General features: G+C 43.0%; 1 protein-coding gene across 1 annotated transcript in view; it reads left to right on the plus strand.

Moving 5' to 3' along the window:
• Window positions 1–21,479, plus strand: part of EIF2B3 (eukaryotic translation initiation factor 2B subunit gamma) — a 117,262-nt gene extending 95,783 nt beyond the window's left edge. Inside the window, exons 9-12 of the mRNA XM_006052575.4 lie at window positions 341–418; window positions 950–1,098; window positions 13,402–13,505; window positions 21,318–21,479. Coding sequence (XP_006052637.3) covers window positions 341–418; window positions 950–1,098; window positions 13,402–13,505; window positions 21,318–21,367 — 381 coding nt within the window. The 3' untranslated portion in view covers window positions 21,368–21,479. The remainder of the gene's footprint in view (window positions 1–340; window positions 419–949; window positions 1,099–13,401; window positions 13,506–21,317) is intronic.

Genomic DNA, 21,479 nt, shown 5'->3' on the forward strand with positions numbered 1-21,479 from the left:
GGTGACTGTGATTAGGCCTCAGGGTTCCCCTTGCTCTCTTTAGACCTCCTCTCCCAAATGCTGCCCGGCTATCGCAAAGGCTTGTCTCACAGCCTCCCGGTTGAGGGACATAGCAGTACTTCAGGGAGGAGGCTCTCAGCTAGGAAACTGAGGATGAGACTGTATAGAAGCTATTGCATAAATGATCCTTGTCTTGGGGGAAATACATTAGCCTGCCTCATCCAGACAGGAGGCAGTGGCTAAAAATTCCCCACATCTCTTAACTGAACACGGGGTTATACTTAACATGCTTTCAGGTGTTTTCTGGTCTTACTTTAGTGACCAAATCTCTTTCTTCAAGGTGTCCAAATTGCTACCTGTTATCTGTCCAGAAGAATCACTGATTCACTCATCAGCCCAGATTGTCAGCAAACACATGGTAAGTGCTGGCTTGGGCAGAGCAGGTATGGGGCACCGTCTGGGTACACTGAGGCTTGTCCTTGAGAAGCTGGTTTGGGGTGTCAAGCCCTGAACATCACTGGCCCCAGGGAAGTCCCAAACTGGGTTCTGGTTATAAAATCTTACCTTCCAGTCCAGGCTCTCAAGCAGACTGCCTGGACAGGTGCTGAGCCCAGCCACACAAACCCTATAAGGAAGGTTCGTTACAGCCTTTGAACTCAGACACAGGATCTTTCCATTTCTGTCCCTCTTCTTACCCTGACTTGAGCACTGCCTTCAGGAGAGCACCTCGGTATACACAAGTGCATGAGTATGTAAGTCTGAGTTGGTCTCAGAGATATTATGGGACCTTGTGGCCCTGAGAAATACTGGTGATGATACCTCTTGCTGAAGTGTCTCTAGGAAAAGATCTCACTAGACCCCAGCTCAAGGAATCTGGAGGGTTGGTTTGCAGTTGGTTGAGATGAAGGGACAAGGTATTATATTTTATATTTTTATTTGCCTTTTACAGGTTGGAGCTGACAGCCTCATTGGGCCAGATACACAGGTTGGAGAGAAGTCATCCGTTAAGCATTCGGTCATTGGTTCATCCTGTGTCATAAGAGATAGAGTGACTGTCACCAATTGCCTTCTCATGAACTCAGTTACCGTGGAGGAAGGGTATGTCTCCCCTTGTACCCCTTGAGGCAAGGCCCCTGGTGTCTCTGGGAGGCTTTGGAGGCCACCCTAGCCTAGGGAGGTGATCAGCTTCGGGAGGGGAAGATAGGGGAAAGGAAGGAATAGTTCCTAGGCCTTGGTTTCAATGCCAAAAATAACATAGTCTCAGAAAGCATTTCTAGCATTTTTCTCATGACAATTGGAGTCCTGAGATAAGCTGCCTTTTCTTGCTTTAGTATCCTGCTTGATGGGATGACCACAGTAGTGAGCCCGTAGCAGGGCTGGAATGACACTGCACCAATGTCTAAGAGTCACCTGCCCCGCTCTCAGTGTCCCACAGAAAGCAGAGGCCTGCAAGGAGTGGACATATAAGACACGTTCCATTTTCAAAGGAAAGCTTCTCTCTGTTACTAGTTACAAAGAATCTTTTCCCATTTTAAGATGCTTTGGAATGCCCTAAAATCTTGGTTTATGAACAACCTGAACTTGGAGTAAGACTTAAATGATGCTTAATAAAATTCTTCTTCTGTATGGACCTCAGGTTTTTTACCTTGTATAAAATGCAAAGTTAGTGGTGGAAGAGAAGAAGGATATTACCAATGGTTTCCAGACTTTTTAGAAAGGAAACTTTTTCTTAAGATAAATATTAAGCAGAAACTCATTGTTTAAAACTGGTAAAGGCACTGTTGTTTGGAATACAGTGGGGGAGGGGCACTTGTCCTTCCTATGGAAGGTGAAAACTGATCTATAAAACAAATTTTAAAAACTACTCTTTGCAACCCCATGAGTTGTAACCTGCTAGGCTTCTCTGTCCTTGGGATTTTCCAGGCAAGAATACTGGAGCGGGTTGCCATTTCCTTTTCCAGGGGATCTTCCCAACCCAGGGATCGAACTCTGGTCTCCTGCATTGCAGGCAGATTCTTTACCGTCTGAGCTACCAGGGAAGCCCCAAATCTTGACCACACCCCCATGACATGTGGGATCTTAGTTTCCCAACCAGGGATCAAACCCTCACTCCCTCCATTGGAAGGCAGAGTCTTAACCATTGGACTGCCCTGGAGTTGTGGCTAAAACCACTAGGTGAGAGAATTCCCCGGCAGTCCAGTGGTTAGGACTCTGCATTTTCACTGCCAGGGCCAGGGTTCGGTCTCTGGTCACGGAACTAAGATCCTGCAAGCCACTCAGCTTGGCCAAAAAAAAAAGCCAGTAGGCTAGGTCAGCCTGAGATTGATTCTACCTCTGACATCTGTTGATTTCTCTGTCCAGGAACTGATAGGAGGGAAGGATGGGGAAGACTGTATGCCTGTGCTAAGTTGCTTCAGTCGTGTCCAGCTCTTTATGACCCTGTGAACTCTAGCCAACCAGGCTCCTCTGTCCATGAGATTCTCCAGGCAGGAATACGGGAAAGGGTTGCCATGCCCTTCTCCAACAGAAAGATTATAAAGGCCAGTAAAAGCTGAACTACCTCTCACAACTGTCCTTGGAATTAAACGAAACATTTTGGGGAGAGGTACTACATAGGGATAGAGCTAAAGGTTAAACCTTTGCTCTTTAGAAAGAGTGGCTGCTCACAATTTTGTAAAGTAATTAGCCTCCAATTAAAATTAATTAATTAAAAAAAAGAGAGTAGCTGATGGAAGACGATAGAGACAGGGTGAAAAGGAAAAGTACTATAATATGTCCTCCCCCAAGCCTACATCCTGACAATTCCCAGAACCCTGGTGAAGAGGCCTAAGTTTTCTGTTGGGAGTTTGGAAGAATCTTTTCTGGAGAATCTGACCAGCCCAAGAAGAAGAACCTGAATTTATTTACATAAGACATTTCTAACAGACCAGTCAAATCACCCTATAGTTAAAATTATGGATGACAGATTCCATTTGTGTACTGTTTTAAAATCCTTTCCTAAATATGAGGAGATAATCAAAGATTACCAGAGATCTAAAGAAAGCCTCTATCATGAAAGATAGAGACCAAATCAAACAGAGAAAAAAGCAACTTAAAAAGAGACAGAGAGTCTTCAGAGAGAGAAAGATGCTTTCAGACAACCTTTCATTTCAAAGAACAAAAAAGAAACTCTTAAGAAAATTGAAATATGGTAACAAAGAGGGAAGACCTCAGTAAAAAAAAATAGGAAGATAAATTTGAAATTTCCCAAAAAGTAGGAGAAGGCAATGGCACCCCACTCCAGTACTCTTGCCTGGAAAATCCCATGGGCGGCGGAGCCTGGTAGGCTGCAGTCCATGGGGTCGCTAAGAGTCGGACATGGCTGAGCGACTTCACTTGCACTTTTCACTTTAATGCATTGGAGAAGGAAATGGCAACCCACTCCAGTACTCTTGCCTGGAGAATCCCAGGGATGGGGGAGCCTGGTTGGCTTCCATCTATGGGATCTCACAGAGTCGGACACGACTGAAGTGACTTAGCAGCAGCAGCAAAAAGTAGAAGAAAAAGATAAAAAGATGGAGCATATAAAAGAAATAATAGAAAGTAAGAAAGTCCAGGATGTCTAACATCTGAATAGGAGTTCCATAAAAAGAGAGTTGATAAATCAGAGAAGGAAATTATTTAAGAAATAATATAAGAAAATGTCCTAAAACTGAAAAATATGAATCTATAGAATGAAAGAGCCTACTAAGGGGCCAGCCCAATGGTAAAAATAAGCCCACATCATTGTAAAACTTCAGAACATTGGATACAAAGCATGCTACCAACTTACAAAGAGAAATAATAGGTCATAAACAACTAATCAGCAACTAGAATGGTTTTAGACTTATTACCAGTAGCAACAATGAAAACTTGAAGGTAATAGAACAATGCCTTCAAAAATCTGAAGGAAAATTAATCTCAACCTAGAATTCTGTACTCAAGCTGAGTGTTAGTCAAATGTGACAGTAGAATAGAGACATTTTCAGACATGAAAAGGTATGTCCCACCAAAATGAAAAGTAAACCAAAAGGAGACTGATGAGAAACAAGAGAATCTCACTCAGAAAAAGACAAAAAGAACTGTGGGATATGGGGACTTCCCTGGTGGTTCAGTGGTTAAGAACCCACCTTCCAATGCAGGGGACACGGATTCAGTCCCTGGTTGGGAAACTAAGATCCCATATGCCTCGGGGCAACTAAGACCCAACACAGCCAAAAATAAACAAACATTGAAAAGAATCCATGGGGAGATAGTGAAGGCACATCCGAGGATGACTGCTATGCATGAAGCATAAAGGCAACAATTAGTCCAGAGTGGAATCCAGGATACACTTATACAGGAAGATGAAACTGATAAATACATATAAACATCTTGAAAAATTTAGATAATTGGCTAAAAATTTAGGTTTGAATTAAAACAAAACAGATATTAACTCTGTTTTTAAAAAAAGTTGTACAATAAAGGAAAAGGCATCAAAGTTTGCTATGGTGGCTCAGTTTGCCCTGGTGGCTCAGTGGTGAAGAAATCTGCCTACCAACACAGGAGACACAGGTTCGATCCCTGATCCAAGAAGATACCACATGTGGCAAAACAACTAAGCTCATGGGCCACAACTATTGAGTCTATGCTCCAGAGCCTGGGAGCCACAACTGCTGCAGCCTGCATGCCTCGAGCCTGTGCTCTGCAAGAGAAGCCACCACAATGAGAAGCCTGTGCACCACAACTAGAGAAAAGCCCAAGCAACAGTGAGGACCCAGCACAGCCAAAAGGAAAGAAAATTGTTAAAATAATTTTTAAAAAATGAATAAATAAACACTGATCATTAACCAAAATTATGCTCTAACTACATTGAAAGGATGAAAGGTAGGAAGGGAGAAAGGAAGCAGTGGCAGGAAGAAAAGAGAGCTAAACCTTCATCTTCCATTATGCAAAGCCTCTTGACAATGTTTAAAACTGAAAAATTAAGTAGTGATTGTTGTTGTTTGGTCCCTAAGTTGTGTATGACTCTTTTGCGACCCCATGGGCTATATATACCACCAGACTCCTCTGTCCATGGAATTCTCCAGGCAAGAATACTAGAATGGGTTGCCATTTCCTTCTCCAAGGGATTTTCCCAACCCAAGTACCGAACCCACTTCTCATGTATTATCAGGCAGGTTCTTTACCACTGAGCTACTAGGGAAGACCCCAGTTTCTGAGTAGAGGTTAGGAAAAGAGGTCAGACCCAGAGACCTCTTCCTGAATCATTGAGCTGTGTTCTCTGACATACTTTCCTGTCTCCATTTTTCTTTTTCTGCCAAATCCACCCTTTCAGCATTGTTTTTATGGAGTAGAGCATGAACTTTGGGATCAGACTGCCAGATTGAATACTGGGTCTCTCACTTATTAGTCACTTAGGGGATTGGTTTTACGTCCTTGAGCTAAATTTTCTCACAATAAAATAGAATAAAAACCCAATTGCCTCAGAAGTTTACTAGGAATACTAAATGAATTAGTAGACATAAAGCAGTGAAAACAGTGCTTGTCACAAAGAATGTTAGCTGCTATCACCATCATCTTCTTCATTACTTTATCTCACTTCACAGAGGTGGCATGTTCCCTGTGTTGTCTGAAAGAATATCTGATCATATCCCTGTTCTGTTCAAAAACTTTTGAAGAATCCATTCCATTATCTTTAGAATGAAGTTTCAATCCTTTGGAAGAATTTGAGAAGGATCAGTATATGTGCCTCTTTGTACGTTTGGTAAGATTGTGCAGTGAAACCATCTGGTCCTGGACTTTTGTCTGTTGGGAGTTTTTTTTTAATTACAAGTTCTATTTCATTTCTAGTGATTGGTCTGTTCAAGTTATCTATTGCTTCTTGATTCAGTTTTAGAATGAAGTTTCAACTTCAAGGTTTCTCATGTTTTTCATCATCTAGCTCCAACACTGGGTCCTGGAATGTTAGAATGAAATGGGGTCTTAGAAATCATCCAGCTCAATTTCTGCATTTTTACAAGGAATAAATGGCAGTGTCAGTCCAGACTTTTTTCTTATTGTACCTGTGCTACTCCATGTCCCACTCCAGATTCCTGCATAAGACTGAAGATGTCACCATTCTCTTGAAAACCAGAACTACACTTGTATTTGTCCATTTTATCACTTAGTTCTAGAGTAGCTCATGAGGCTTTATAACTTCTACTCTCTGTCTCATCTTACCTCAGACCTTCCAACGAAGAGAGTGCTATAACTTTCTTGTTTGCTTTAATTGGTAACCTCTCCCTCTATCCCTGTGGATGGGAAGACAAAGGAGCAGCTGTTTAAAGCCCACTGTTAGTGTCCTGAATTGATGTAAATAAACTTGGTAAGGAAACTAAGGCTTCCAAGGAACTCCAGTTTATTTATATGAGAGAAATTCATAGAAAGACCTAGCATAATATCCCAGAGTCATATTGGGTGGAGGTATAATCTCAGATAGCCTAATAAGGCATCTAGCTGGGGAAACAGTAAAGGTGTAGATGGTGGCTGCTGCTGTTTTTCCAGCTATTGTAAAAAAAAGTTTAAGTGAAGCTCTAGGTAGCCCACCTGGGGTTAATGACTTGGAAGGCCATTAGAGACTACCCAGCCCTGCAGATTAGCTCTTTGTGATATGATCAGATATCTTGCATCCCATATGATCTTTTTTCCCATTATTTTCAGGTCATTTAGTTTTAATTACTTACAGTAAATTTAGGGAAGGTGATTAAATTGTAGTCATGTGAGACTTGATTACCCTGATGCTATTACATCTGGACTAAATGGCAGAGTAGGAGCATGAATTTGTCTAGAAAGGAGTTTCTCATATTCTTGGTCTGCTTGTCTCTGCCAGCAGTGGTTTGGACAGTGGCTTGAACACTTGCCCGAGGTCCTCAGGGTTTGAAGGATGCTAATAGAACCACCTTGGGAAAGGTATAGGCAAGACTATGCAGAGAATGCTTCTGCCTGTCTTTCTCATTTTCTGCCACTTCCAATTTATATGACAGCTGATGCTCAGCAATCCAAAGTATGGTGAAAACTTAATTGTCAATCCCATGCTCTGCGTCTTTGATCTTCTGGTCTTGATTACACCTGCATTTCCTCCTAGTCCAAGGTGAATGACCCCAGCAGCAGTCTAGGGTAACACCTTCACATGCAGGCAGGCTGGGGAACCAGGATCTTACCTGGATTTCCCATGCTTTCTACAGGCAGCAAGTACAGCCTCCAAACCAAACAAGATATTACTGTTTCACATTGTTACCCTGAGTGTCCTCTGTACCGACACTTAAACCACTTTCCTGCCCACTGAGCCCCTTACCTTTCCACTCCTCTTAGTCCTGACATTGACTCTGCCTGAATTGTCTCTTTCTAGAGATCTTTACCTGTAGAAATCCTACTCATATTTCAAGGTCCAATATGTATTCCAGCTGCTTTGTGCAGTTTTCTTGAATTTTCCTAGCCAGATATTATCTCCCCCACCTCTATGTTCTGGTGTAACCATCACTTATGCTTGTATGATATTTAATGCATCTTTCTTTTTTCCTCAACTAGACTATAATTTCTGCAGAAATACTTCTCATTTATCTTTGTATCCCTTAATTCACAGTACTATACTTTTCATGTACTAGATACCTTGTGAGTATTTACTAAATGAAAAATAGAGATACCTGATTTAAGCCCTCCTACTATAATTTACGGATTTCTGTCAAGAGAGCCCTGTTTACTTCTAGAAAAGTAAAGTACTTACTTCTTGGAGTAAGTACTTAACTCCTTGAAACTCACCAAGATGAAAACAAAACCAGAGAAGGAAGCTTCATCTGTAATAAAACTAGATAACTGCCATGTACCCATACACAGATTAGAGAATATCTGCCAGACACAAAGAAATTTAGGTCAAATCCAAAAAGAACACCAAGACTGGACCAGCATAAGGAACAGTGACATGGGCAGTCCAAAGGAGAAATGATAAACATCACTTTTACAAAATCTCAGGGCACAGAGAAAGGAGAAAACCAGGCTGGTCTCATACTTTTCTATGACATTTAAGGCCAGAAGACAGTAAAACAACATTTAGAAAATTTGGAAGGAAAACAGTTGTGACTTAAGAATCCTATAGATAGTGAAGTTAGGGTTAAATTATAAAATCATCAAAAATACTCCAAGGCTTAGGAGATGTGGTACCCGTGAACCCTCTAGAAAACTCTGCTTGAAGACATAATAAAAGCCAAATAGGTAATGAAACAAAATACTGATAAGTGGGTAGATTGAGTGTAAGTCTGTGGCAGTGATAGTTGCAAAAAGATCATAATTATTAGAAGAATTCTGTCCACGTTTCTTCAATAACACTTTTATATTAAAAAAAAAAAAAGCAAATTATAAAACTTTGACAAGATCCCCTGGACTTAAGGGGCTCCTCAGGACTTTTGATTCATTCTCTATTTGAACCGTTTGCACTCAACCCATCTTCTGAGAATACTCCAGCTTATTTCTTTTAAGATTGTTACATCTTGGAAACTCCTTGGCAGTCCAATGGTTAGGACTCCATGCTTTCACTGTTGTGGGCCCAAATTCAATCCCTGGTTGGGGAATGAAGATCCTGCAAGTCATGTGATATGACCAAAAAGATAATAATAATATATATATTTTTTAATTGTTACCTCTTTACTTTGATTCCCTCCCAAACCGTTTTCTTTTACTTTGCCTCTGCTTAGGGAATATAATTCAATTTCTTAGGAGGGAGACATTTTTACCACTAAACCCTTGTGTAATGAAGGGAGACATAGAACTAAAAGGAAGAAATGTTCAGCCTACTCACTGGAGACAGTACATTTTACTTATTTATTTTTTGGCTGCACTGGGTCTTCAACGCTGGGCATGGACTTTCTCTAGTAGTAGAGAGTGGGGGCTACTCTTCGTTGCAGTGTGTGGGCTTCTCATTGTATTGAATTCTCTTGTGGAGCACAGGATCTAGACGCACAGGCTTAGTTGCCTCTCAGCATGTGGGATCTTCCTGGACCAGGAATCAAACCCACGTCCCCTGCATTGGAAGGCAGATTCTTAACCACTGGACCACCAGGGACGTCCCTGAGACAGTACATATTAATCTACAGGACCGAAGAGCAAGAGTGACTAGAGACAGAAAGAAAGTGAAATATTTTTACAAGTGTGATATCTCATTACATGAATTAACCTGGGTAAATGTCACAGATACGATGTTGAAGGGGAAATAAGGAAGTTGCACTAGGATATATAGATATAGAGAATGATAGCATTTATATAAAATTTTTAAAATTTGCAAAAGAATACAATATATCATTTACTATTATATGAAGTAAAAATGCTTAAGAACAATAAATACCAGAGTCAAACAGTAGTTACCTCTGGGAGGAGAGGGGGGGAAATGTGAGCAAAGAAAATTGCTGTATTTTTGTATTATTTTTTGGAGGGTTCTTTATATTCTCTGTATTCTTCTCTGCTGTGCTGAGTGCTAAGTTGCTTCAGTTGTGTCCGACTCTTTGTGACTCTGTGGACTGTAGCCTGCCAGGCTCCTCTGTCCATGGGATTCTCCAGGCAAGAACACTGGAGTGGGTTGCCATGCCCTCCTCCAGGGGATCTTCCCGACCTAGGGATCAAACCTGCATCTCTTACATCTCCTGCATTGGCAGGCAGGTTCTTTACCACTAATACCACCTGGGACTTATCTATGCCTGAAATATTTCATTGAAAATAATACATGATTCTTCTTCTAAAAGAAGAAGACACCTGGACCAGAGCCCTTTGGGCCAAGGCAAGGAGCCTCTGGCATCTGGAGAGATATGGGCAACTCAGCCATAATCTTTGGACTGAAGCACCAGATGGGCCTAGAGTGGACCTTTAGTCATATGCCTAAAAAGTTTTTCTCCCCCAGGGTTATGAATAAATTTAGCAAGCCTGCCAGCTAATCTCCAGAGAAGAACCTGCCTGTCCTCACAGTTACTGAAAAGTTTCATGGCTCTTTGCCAAACACTGCCAGTCAACAGCTGAGGCAGAAGCCTGTGGCACAGTGGAGGGTCACTTCCCACTGTGTAGGCTTGGGCACATGGCTTAATCTCTGTGAGCCCCAGTTTTTTGTGTAAAAATTAGAATAAATACCACCATTCCTGCAGGTTTGCTAAAAGGATTAAGTTACATAATGAATATAAAGTGCTTTGTGTAGTGACTGAGCTGTATTAGACATTACATTTATATAAGTTCCCTTCTCTCCTGAAATAAACTGAAAAAAGTCCTAACTAAAACCAGAAGAGGAATGAGAATTTGGAGGCATCCCTGATTCCCAGGTGAGGGCTTCTTCCTCATGCCACGTGTCGTGATATGACATGGTATGCCTGGCTAAGCAGTGATCTTACTATAGGCCTCTGTGTTTTTCTTATGGCCTCCTGTCCACTGAAGCTTTAGGGTTTTCAGGGTAATTTCCCAAGGCTTGCAGCTTTGCTTAAAGTTTGACAGCATTAAGAAGTGAGGGCTTCCCAGCTGGCACCAGTGGTAAAGAATCCACCTGCTAATGCAGGAGATGCAAGAGATGTGGGTTTAATCCCTGGGTTGGGAAGATCCCCTGGAATAGGAAATGGCAACCCACTCCAGTATTCTTGCCTGGAAAATTACATGGACAGAGGAGCCTGGAGGGCTACAGTCCACAGGGTCACAAGAGTCAGACATGACTTAGAAACTGCACACACACAAGGAGAAGTGAAGATCAAAAGTCCATTAATCTTAGCCATCTCCAAGCAGATTCCTAGAGAACACAGCCAGGCGTCAGCACAGCAGAGAGTCCTTAGTACCCAGCTGAGAGCTTAAAGTAGAATGTAGAAGCTGTAGTTCTGGTACTGGAGCCGGGTCTTTTCATGAGCTGTATAGGAAGTCATCCCCCCTCCTACTTTAAGCACAAGGCAGTCTTTACTGTGGACTGGCAGCATGGAGGGGGCTTGTTAGATATGGTAGTGTCTGTCCTTCCCCTCCAGCCTGAGCAAACACACATACTTGCAGTAAAATCCTTAACCTTGGAGTTCTTTCTCAACAGGGGGAAAGCTAAATTGGCTTAAAATTTTTCCAGAGTACCTCAGCCTTACTAATGAAGGTGACTTGTGACTGCAACAGTGATCATGGGAAACAATTGAAGAAACAAGTGGTAGAAAATAGTTTCACACTCACTAAGGCCTTTTTTCAGGTGTTCATCTCAAAGCCTTCCACAGATCCGCTGACCAAGAGCTTCCACTTTTTCCCGATCACATCTGCAGATTTACTAGTGGTGGTTTATTTGTCTCAGAGGGACACAAACTAGATGAAACAAACAACAAAGCAATATGGGCAGTTCCTGAAGATCTCAGTCAGACCTGTAAAACATAAGAACCCACGCTCTCCATTGCTGTAGAAATCTGACCTCAGTCATTCCAGACTCTTCCTTCCAGAGATGGTTCCCACTTGTGTCCCAGATTCCAAAATAGTCATTTAGTACTCTCTGATTATGGCTGCTTGAGTTCCTGTTGGCTCTTTCTCGTTTACTGACTATGTTTACCTCTTGTCTAACTCCAGAGCATACTATATACTATATACTCTTTAACTACTGAGCAAGAAGCATCTCCTTACTCCCATTTTGAAAAAAGAAGTGAGACTTTTCAATGACAAACTAGCGGCCAGTTATAAACCTACTACTATATCTCAGAAGCCTCTGTGTCTGAAGCTTTCTGTATACTTCCTTACTACTCTTTTGGGGTGAATTTTCACCCCAGGATCCGGAATCACCCTAACTGCTGATTGGACTGCTTTCTCTCAGGGAGGGCAAATTGAAAAGTTCTGGAAGGTCCCTTAATGCCCACCCACTGAGTATATCCTGAGTTTGAGCCAAAAAAACTAGTACTGGGACTTCCCTGGTGGACCAGTGGTTGAGACTCCATGCTTCTATTGTAGGGGGCATGGGTTTGATCCCTGGTTGAGAACTAAGATCCCACACGCCTCACCAAGCAGCCAAAAAAAACCCTAATAATTTCTCTACCCATCTCTAGCCCACAGCAGAGTGCTATGGCTTTGACCTTTGCCACTTTCTGACAAGCTTTAACCTTCTAGAAGAGTAAAGAAGGCTCTGAAATGCCATAAAATGCTGGAATTACTTTTTTGCATTTTACTAAAATTTTGGCACTTGGCAAGAATCTTTTTTATGACCTGTGGATGATAGTTTCAGTCCTTGGAATGGCCTCTTTTCCATCCCCCATGCCTCTTGGATTGCTTGAGGATTTTTCCTTAGTTGATGTTTTATTTTGTTTAAATGGACACTCAGACCGTTCCTACTTACCTCCTTCTCCCCTCCAGCTGCCCACTTCTGACTCTTTAGGGACTGAATATTCCCTTATTAGGATAGATCTCATTCCACAGAGCCATCTTGGCCCAGAAAAACAACTCAGCAGTCCCAGGCTTCCTCTAGTCTTCTCCCCTAATTTCTTTGTTTGACCATGCATGTATGGATTCTGGAGTCAGGCAGACTTAGTTTTGAAATTGCTACTTGGCAGTTAATGTGGTTTTAGGTAAATGGTTTAACTTCTCTTAATCTGTCATCTCATCTGCAAAATTTGTTTATTTTATCAGAGGTAAAAATGATACTCCTAGAATCATCTAGGTAACTCACTTCTGTAATATATGTAGACTGCTTAGCACAGTGCCTGGCCTGAAGTAGGTATGTAATAAATGCTAGTGAAGATTTTCAGAAGGACTTTTCCCCCACCCACCCATCTTCAGAAGCCAAGAGGATGCTTTTTAAACACATTCAAATGCTAAGAGCCAGTGGTGCTACTCTTGAGAGTGTGGCTTTAGGGTCTAGAGTAGTCTCTTATATAGCATGGAGTTGGCTTTTAAAATATCCTATTTTTCTAAATAATTATGGTTTTGATTAACCAGGGTCAGTGGTAAGAGCTGTGGGGTACCCATTATTTCTATAGCTTATCTCCTAGGAAGATTCACTGGATCTGAGCCTCCACTGAAATTTTTTATATATTCCCAGATGAGAGGCAGAAGCAATGGATCAGCCCAGGGGTCAGGGCCAGCTTCCACCCCCAGACCAAAGGAAGAGCAATTGGGTGGAATTTAGACCTCCAGGTCTGGGGTGCCTAAAGAACTGAAGTCATACTGTTTGCTCTTTGCAGGCTTTGGGTGAATATCATTATGAGCATATACAGACTCGGGACTTCTCTAAAGCCCAATCCTCTCTTGAGGCATTCTATCTTCTAACATAAGCATGTAACCATTAACTAGACTGGCCAGCTATTCCTAGCATATGGAGGAACCAGAACCTCCAACCCATAAGGATGAGGATGGTGATGAGAGACATGGACACTCCCTAATTTGGCTACTGTGTTACAGGAGCAACATCCAGAGCAGCATCATCTGCAACGATGCTGTAATTGAGAAGGGAGCAGACATCAAGAACTGCCTAATTGGAAGCGGCCAGAGGATTGAAGCCAAAGGTAAACCAGAACCCAAATTACAATCACAGATGCCATTGTTTTCATATCACACTAACACAGATAATGCTCCGTGCTGATGAGAACTGGGGAACAAGCATATGCATACCCCACAGGTGAAAACATATAAATTGATAAAAGCCACCTTAGGAGGGCGATTGACATCACTGTCAAATTTTTAAATTCTGACTTCACAGTTCCACCTTTGAAAATTTATCTTGTTAGATAAGTCTTCATATATATTTATGCAGCCTTACTACCAAAAAATTTAAAACATACCAGAAATATCTAATGACCCAGAGTGGCACCAATACTTTACAGTGGCTGTCAGGCATAAGAGAAAAGGGCCAGTGATCAACAGAGGCTCTGGAACTATCTCTGGCAGCCTCCTGCAGTCCTTGGGTACTTCATCTGACCTGGTAGTTAAGGGAGAGGAGTCCCATGGATTCTTGGCCTGGAAGAAGGTTAGTAGCTTCTTGAAAGCCATTGTCTCGGTGCCATCCTCAACTGCTTAGAGATGCTTTAGTGTTAGCTTGCTCTGCTCTGTAGCTATAGAAAGTCTGTGTAATGCTTAAAAGACATACAAACATCAGGGTTTTCCTGCTGGGCTGGGCAAATTGGAATGGTCCATAATTTGGCTGAGGATTTTTAACCAAAAAGTAGCCAAAGCTCAAGATCAGTAAAGAGGGCACATTCCTTTTCAGATTATTCCTTAAACCTAAACTAGGGTGGGGTAGGAGAGTTGATGAAAGAACTAAATCCACCAGTTCTGAGTTTGTGGAAGCCACCTTTTCCTTCTCCCAGTAAGTAAAGGCCTTCTTCCATTTTTTCTCCTTCCCTTTTTTTTTTTAAGTCATATACCTCTCCTGTGAGCTTTAGACTCAAAACAGACCTGGGTTCAGATCTCAGCTGTGCAAATCACTGGATGGGCACCAGGTTGTTTTTAATTTCTAGGCCTCAGATGTTTGAAACTAGAAAAACTGAGACAATAATAACTTATTTTGGAGGATCGTTGTGAGAACTAAATAGGGTTAAATGTTATGAGGATTACATACAACTTCTGGAGCATACCATGGGGCTTAGAGCTCCACATATGCACCATGCTGTTGTGCCTCTCCGTGCTTTTGCACATGCCCTCTCTCTGTCTGAAATTCTTAATGATTCTGCCCAAGTGTTTTCTCTATAGAACCTTCCTGACTCTTTCCATGACTCCTCACAGTCAAAGTGAGCATTCCTTCCTCCTCCACACCTTTGTCAATACCTTAATTAAAGCACATATACAAATGGCAATTATCTATGAATCTATCTTCACTACTAGACTAAGAACCTCAGACCAAGGACTGACTTATTTCAATATGTGTCCCTAGCTCTCGGAACAGGTCCTAGTTTATAGTAGATATGGGAAGTGTAGAGATGAGCAAATGAATTTTGGATCCCTTGGTAAAGGGAATTTGGGGGCATTTCAGGGCAGAGAGTTAGGGTTCCAGAAAAGACATTTGTGAGACAGTTGCAATTATCATGAGATCTCTTCTGACTTTTTTCCTAAACTTACGCTGATGAAAGAACCAAATGCAACACTGATAAATGAACTGAGGAGATGCTGCCTTTGCCTGAAACCACCCTTCAGCCTTATTTCTTCACTAGAGACTAGACATAACTCTTCTTCTCACTGCCTTTCCTCTCACATTTCAAGTACTTTCTTCCTCTACTTGTGAGAATTGTCATTTCTGAAAGGCCTTTTCTGGGTAATACTAGTTTACCAATAAAGTTCTTTGTTGTAAGCAATATAAACTATCTCTGGGTGATTTAAACTGATAAAGAATTCATTGAAAAGATACTAGATAGCTCACAGCTCCACGATGGCTGCAGAATCAAGCTTAGAAAATGGGTCACAGCCAAGATTTACCTCCAGATCATTCTGGTGAGGACACTGCTGCTGTCCTCACTGAACACTGGATACTACACGCTTGCTCTGCTGCTCCAGCTGCCCAGCAGCCCCAAAGTGGAATCGCTCTGGTTCCTATATTTTTGTGTCACTAGTTCCCAGCTCATGGTTTCTGGTGGCTACACTAACAGGTCAAACCTAGGTTATCTGTCCATGCCCTTGCTGTGGGGAAGGCTGGCATTTTTAGTTCAGTCTGTGGGGGACAAACTCCACCTGGTATCTCACTAGAGAGCCTTTGAGCTGGAGTGTTGGTCAGTAGTGGCTCCCCAGCTGTTGGTACCTTCTGCCATGATCCCATGCAAGCTGAAGGTATGATCCTAGATGAGAGGGCTGGGACACCAGCTTGAACCCCAGCACAAGGGGCAAGGATGGCACTGCCTTCCTGGGGGGGGCGCGGGGGGCACTGGCTTATGGCTATTGTATACAGCTTTAAAATGTTTTCTCGTGCACTGTCTTATTGGGTTCTCATGAAAGCCTTCTGAGGTAGGGATTCTTTATTGACCCATTTGGTAAAGTGGAAACTGAGACTTTGAAAGTTGAAATTTACCAAAAGTGGAGATCAGCCCTGGGTGTTCTTTGGAAGGAATGATGCTAAAGCTGAAACTCCAGTACTTTGGCCACCTCATGCAAAGAGTTGACTTATTGGAAAAGACTCTGATGCTGGGAGGGATTGGGGGCAGGAGGAGAAGGGGATGACAGAGGATGAGATGGCTGGATGGCATCACGGACTCGATGGACGTGAGTTTGAGTGAACTCCGGGAATTGGTGATGGACAGGGAGGCCTGGCTTGCTGCGATTCATGGGGTCGCAAAGAGTCAGACACGACTGAGCGACTGAACTGAACTGAACTGAACTAAACACAGCTAGTACATAACACAATTGGGTCTTGAGCCTGAACTATTGACAGCCTCCAAAAAGACCAGAGGAAGAAGCCACTCCTGGCTTGCCGAGCAAAATTTAACAGTGTTACTCTTTTTCTCCCTTTAGTCCATCTTTCCCCAACAGGTAGGAAAAATATATTTGGCCTCCATATCCTGGCTTTTTCTCTCCTCTTAGCTCTTTCTCCTGCTCAACGTACCAGTTCACCCATACCTACCCTTGGCTTGAAGAGAAATTTGGTTTTTGATCATCTAGGGCCTATTGGTTGTTTCTTTAAAATAGAATTCAGAACCTCAGCCTATTCTCTGACTTTGTGGAAGGCCTTGGAACAGATCCTTCAAAAGCAGGATAGGATAATCCCATCCGCTCTCTGACTCCTCATTACATTTCTCTGTCCTTCTTGTTCTCTTCTATTTGGGTTTGTGGCCCCATGCAATGTTTCTTCTACCTCTTTCTTGCCTCTTTGCTTTGTAAATTAGCTCCTACTCAGCAAAAAAGTAGAAATACCCAGTGCTTTCTTGTTTTAGTCCCTCCTAGAGCCAGGAGATGCTTCCTTTTGTTTTTTTTTACAGGCATATTTGAATGTGTGAACTCCATTTGCCACTGCCCTGCAGGGTCGTACCTGCCACCCCCCCACTCCCCCCCCCACCCCCCGCCCCCGGCTTTCTTACATGCTGGAACCTGGAACCTCACAGTTTCTCCTCCTTCCTCTCCCCACCTCCAACAAAGTCATAGTGTGCCTTTCTTTTCCTTTGCAAGGACCCCTCTTAGTTTTGTGTGCAGAATGCATGAATGAATAATGAATGCCAGACAGTGAGGGTTTGAGGCACATCATCTCCCATCAAGGAGCACAGGGCTAGTCTTGCCACACCCCTAAGATGTCACAGGCTGCAATGTCTCCTGGGCTTTCTGGTTCTAACTAACACTATGTGTCTCGTTAAGGGTCCTGAAGAAGGGGCCAGGGAAGTCTCTAAACTGGAGATCCCCAACATTTCTTACTCTGTCCTCTATGCTAGAGGGGTCGCTGCGGCCAGCACAGTAGTCAGTGCCTTCCTGCCACAGGGATTCCTGGACGTCAGCCTGTTCCCACTATCATTTTCTTTGAGGCTGAGCTATATTGAGAAAGCAAATTCCCAGCCATCAGTGTAGCAATCTCAACCTGTTACTATGGATGACCTAGACAAACATCAACTTAGGTCCTCACTAGCAAAGAGGTCAGGAGATAGCAAGGTCCCCAGTCAGTCTTTCTCCTGTGGAGGGATTTTAGGAAAAAACATTCATCCTCAGAAGTAATACTGCCTCCTCTCCAAATCCCAATCATTTGCATGCCACAGAGTCACCACATCCATAGCAAAAATGGGACTCTACACCAAAAACAGGACTCTCATAACCCAGTGTAGGCCCCACTGCCCTTTTCTAGCATTACTGAGAGAACAAGGCATTTTCTAGCAATTCCAGCCTTTCTCACCCCACCCAGCATGCTCAGTTAATGAGATTATCTCTGGCAAAAATCCTGGCAGCCAAGTTTGACCTCCTGCTCAAGCCAACTGAAAAGCTATAGCCAACAAAGTCAAAACCTGGGAGACTAATTGGACATTTCATCTGAGTCTCTTATTACTTTCAGAGAGAGAACTTGGATCTCTTCCCTGGGACCACAGTGATCAGTCCTTTGGCCATGAAAGTAGACCTGATGGGTACATAGGTCAAGTCCTGCCTAGCAGGAATCCTCCCCAGCCTCCCAACAGTGCAGCTTCTCGTATGTGACTTGTCATTCCCCTCTGTCTCATTGGTTTTTCCCCAGCTTACTTTCCTCCCTTGTGCTCTTCTCTTTAGGATCTTGGCTGACCTGATTCCAGCCCAGAACTTTTCCAGTGTGTTTACTGAAGCCTGCTTCCAACCCTGGCCAAGCAGAACTAGCACTGCTTGTTTTTCCCCTTCAGGTTTCCTCCACCTTACTGAAAGTCTCCATAAAATCTTCCCCCAAAATGCCAGGTGCAATATTTCTCCTCTGAATCCCAGTGAGCAAGCCAGAGAAGGTGCAGGTATTTATTTGGAGCCTAGCAGAGCAGAATAAGATGTTGTTTGCCTCAGCCTGACACCTCATTCACCCCTCTGGTCTGGAGCACTAAGGACCAAGAAGAGTGTTAATAAAACTGGGACTGTCTTCAGAACATTCCAGTGGCCTGGAAACTAGGAGGAGCCTGGGTGAAGGGAAAGCAGATGTCAGAATCTAGATATGAGATGATATGGCTAACTCATGGCCACAGAGGGGATAAGGGCCAAGAGGAACTTTTGGAGGTTCCTGGGAAGCTAGCCCAAGATGCATTTCCTTTGTTCTTTTCTGATCAGTCTTACCTCAAGGTCGAGCCTGACTGACAGTCACACTCCAAGACCAGCCCCAGCCCTTGGAAATGTAGAAGCCTGAGCACTGTCTGGGCCTCCCTCCCATCCTTCTCACTGAAGGAAGCAGATGGCTTTCTAGGGCAGGACCACACAAGCCAAACCCAGGTGCATTCTGTAACTTCCATTTAATTCTTACCAAGGCTCTTTACATCAGTTATCTTACTGAATCCCCACAACTTTATGAGGAAACCAAAGACATGGAATAATGTGATCAAAGTCCAGTTAGAATTCAAAGCTCTGTGGCTCAGAGCTGTCCTATTCTGCATTGTCACCTTTTCCTCTCACATGAGATTGCCTCTGTCAAATACAATGCTATAACAAAAACTTTGTGAAAGGCCTAGACCTGAGCTTCTCTTCCTGCTGGAGAACATTAGAGAGACAGGCCCAAAGATGCTCTCAACCCCTAGCACCTTTGCTGTGATGCACCAGTGTGTCAATTGTGTTCTCTTTGGCAAGGGGATTGGAGGCCTTCTCCTCTATACGTGCTCCTTTTCCTTCTGCTGTACCCTCACATAACCACCGAGAACACACATGCTTTCTTCAATAATACCACCTCCTATATTCTAGGCTCTGGGAGACTAGGGGTGTCAAGATGAGTAAGACTTGCCTTTTACTGTCCAGCTGCTCAGTCTATTATAGAGACACAGATAAGTAAAGAACTAAGTACAGTTTCACGGGTATGATGTCAGGGTTCACTAAGGACAGAAAAGAGAAATCATTCAGTTCTTGGCACAAGGATCAGGCATACCATCTCAAAGGAAGGAATTTAGGCTAAATTTTAAAATTGCTGGCTATACATCAAATATACAAAAGGGAAGAACCTCTTAAACTAAGGGGAACCAGGCAAGCAAAAAACAGTCTATTGTGTTGGGAACTGCAAATCATTTGGAAAATCTAGAATACAGTATGTAAAGGAGATGTAGCAAGAAACAAAGCTAGAAAGGGGGGTAGAACAGAAGACATGTCTGAAATCTCAAAGTTTCCAGGGCCTCAGTCAGAAACCCCCTTTCTACTGGCAGAGCAGAAGTAGGCTCCAGGCTGTGGGCACTATGAACAGATCAAAACATCTCGTATTATCAAACTTGGTACCATTATCAACGGTTTTCATTTTGCTTCACCAAACCTTTCTGAGGCTGAAGTAGAGCTGCAGGAAAGTCAAGAGTTTCTGCCTTACCTATCAGGGTCGCACTTAAAGCCCAAAGTATGGCAATAAAGATGTTGGACCTTTAAGGTCAAGCTCACCCAGAAAGAATCCATTGTCCTCCAGGTGGTCAGCCTTTTCTGTCTGAGTCAGTAGAAGGCTGAACAGTCCCCTCTCCCCTACATCTGCCCCAGGCCCTCAGGGAAGAAGGCATGCCTGGTTTCCCCTGCCCCTTCCCGACCATTGGTTCACTGCCTCCTTTCTATAGCTCCTACTTGTTGAAAGTTAACCCTCTTCTTACCTTTTACCACATAATTGGTCAGCTCCCAGGGAAGTCTCCTAAATGTATCAAGGGTTCACAGTCTTCCCACTTCCTCCCTCTCTTTTTCCAAACATCTTGGACAACTTCAGCATATTTATCAATGAACCATCCAGCCCCTCAGCTTCACCATTCCCTGATCTTCTCTACTTTACCAACCTTCACTTCCTTGCAACTTTAGACACAGTCACACCCTGTCCTTGTCATTTAACTACAGACCTCTGAAATCTTTCATGTGCCAGCAGCTGTGCTGGATATGATCATAAATCCACTGCCCCTGCACTCAGAATCCTTACAGAGAAATAGAGATACAGCCAAGGTAGAGTGTTTTCACAAACCAGGAAATGAACGGTTCAGAAGGGAAGGCACCACATAGTGGAGATGCTTGATTAGGGTATTTAGGGTGAGTAGGGAGGAGAAGAAAGGCATTTGAGGCAGAGAAAATAGCATATACTAAGGTCTAGAGCTACAAAACAATATGGCTTCCAAGTACAAATGGAGAAAGATGGAAGATGAAACTGGAGAGGTAGACAAGGGTCAGGTCATAGAGGGCCTTAAGGGTTTGAACTTTACAAAAATAATAACCACTGTTTATCAAACACTCAGTATGCTTTAACTCATTGAATTCTCACAATAACCCTGTCGAGTGTGCAATATTATTTACATATGACATGGGAGACATCTCCCTTTCTCCTTTGAGTATCTCCATTTAACTATTTAGTCTCTTTTCCTCTCACTGTTTTCCCCCATGTCCTATCCTACACCAGAGTTTTTCACGTTCCTCATTCTTATATCTTTATGTCTTTGCTCATGCTGTTCTAACAGCCTGGAATGCCTTCCCCTTGATACACTGCCTGAAAAAACTCGACTCATCCTTTAAGACTCAGTTCCAGTTCCCCTCTGATGGAACATCTCCTGAAAGCCAGGTGTCAGTCCCCACCTCCTGGGTGGGAGGATGCTGTCTCTCCCAAAGACCTTTTGGCAAGTTGTTTTTCCCAAGAGCTTCTAAAGAGCAGAGCCACATCGGAGAGGAATAAATGTTTATGAACACAGAATTAGAAGTAATCGGATTTGAAATGAACTCATTTGCTTCCAGTTCTCAAACAACCTTTTCTTTTTCTTTTATAGCCAAACGAGTGAATGTGATCGTGGGGAATGACCAGTTCCTGGAGATCTGAGTTCTGAGCAAGTCAGACTCCTTCCTTTTGGCCCCCAGAACTACAGATGTTGGCTGGCCCACCTCTTTGACTCTGTATTTATTTCCCAATAAAAGAAGGGCTCCCAAAGGCA

The sequence above is a fragment of the Bubalus bubalis genome, chromosome 6, assembly GCF_019923935.1.
Source record: "Bubalus bubalis isolate 160015118507 breed Murrah chromosome 6, NDDB_SH_1, whole genome shotgun sequence".
Classification (NCBI taxonomy): domain Eukaryota; kingdom Metazoa; phylum Chordata; class Mammalia; order Artiodactyla; family Bovidae; genus Bubalus; species Bubalus bubalis.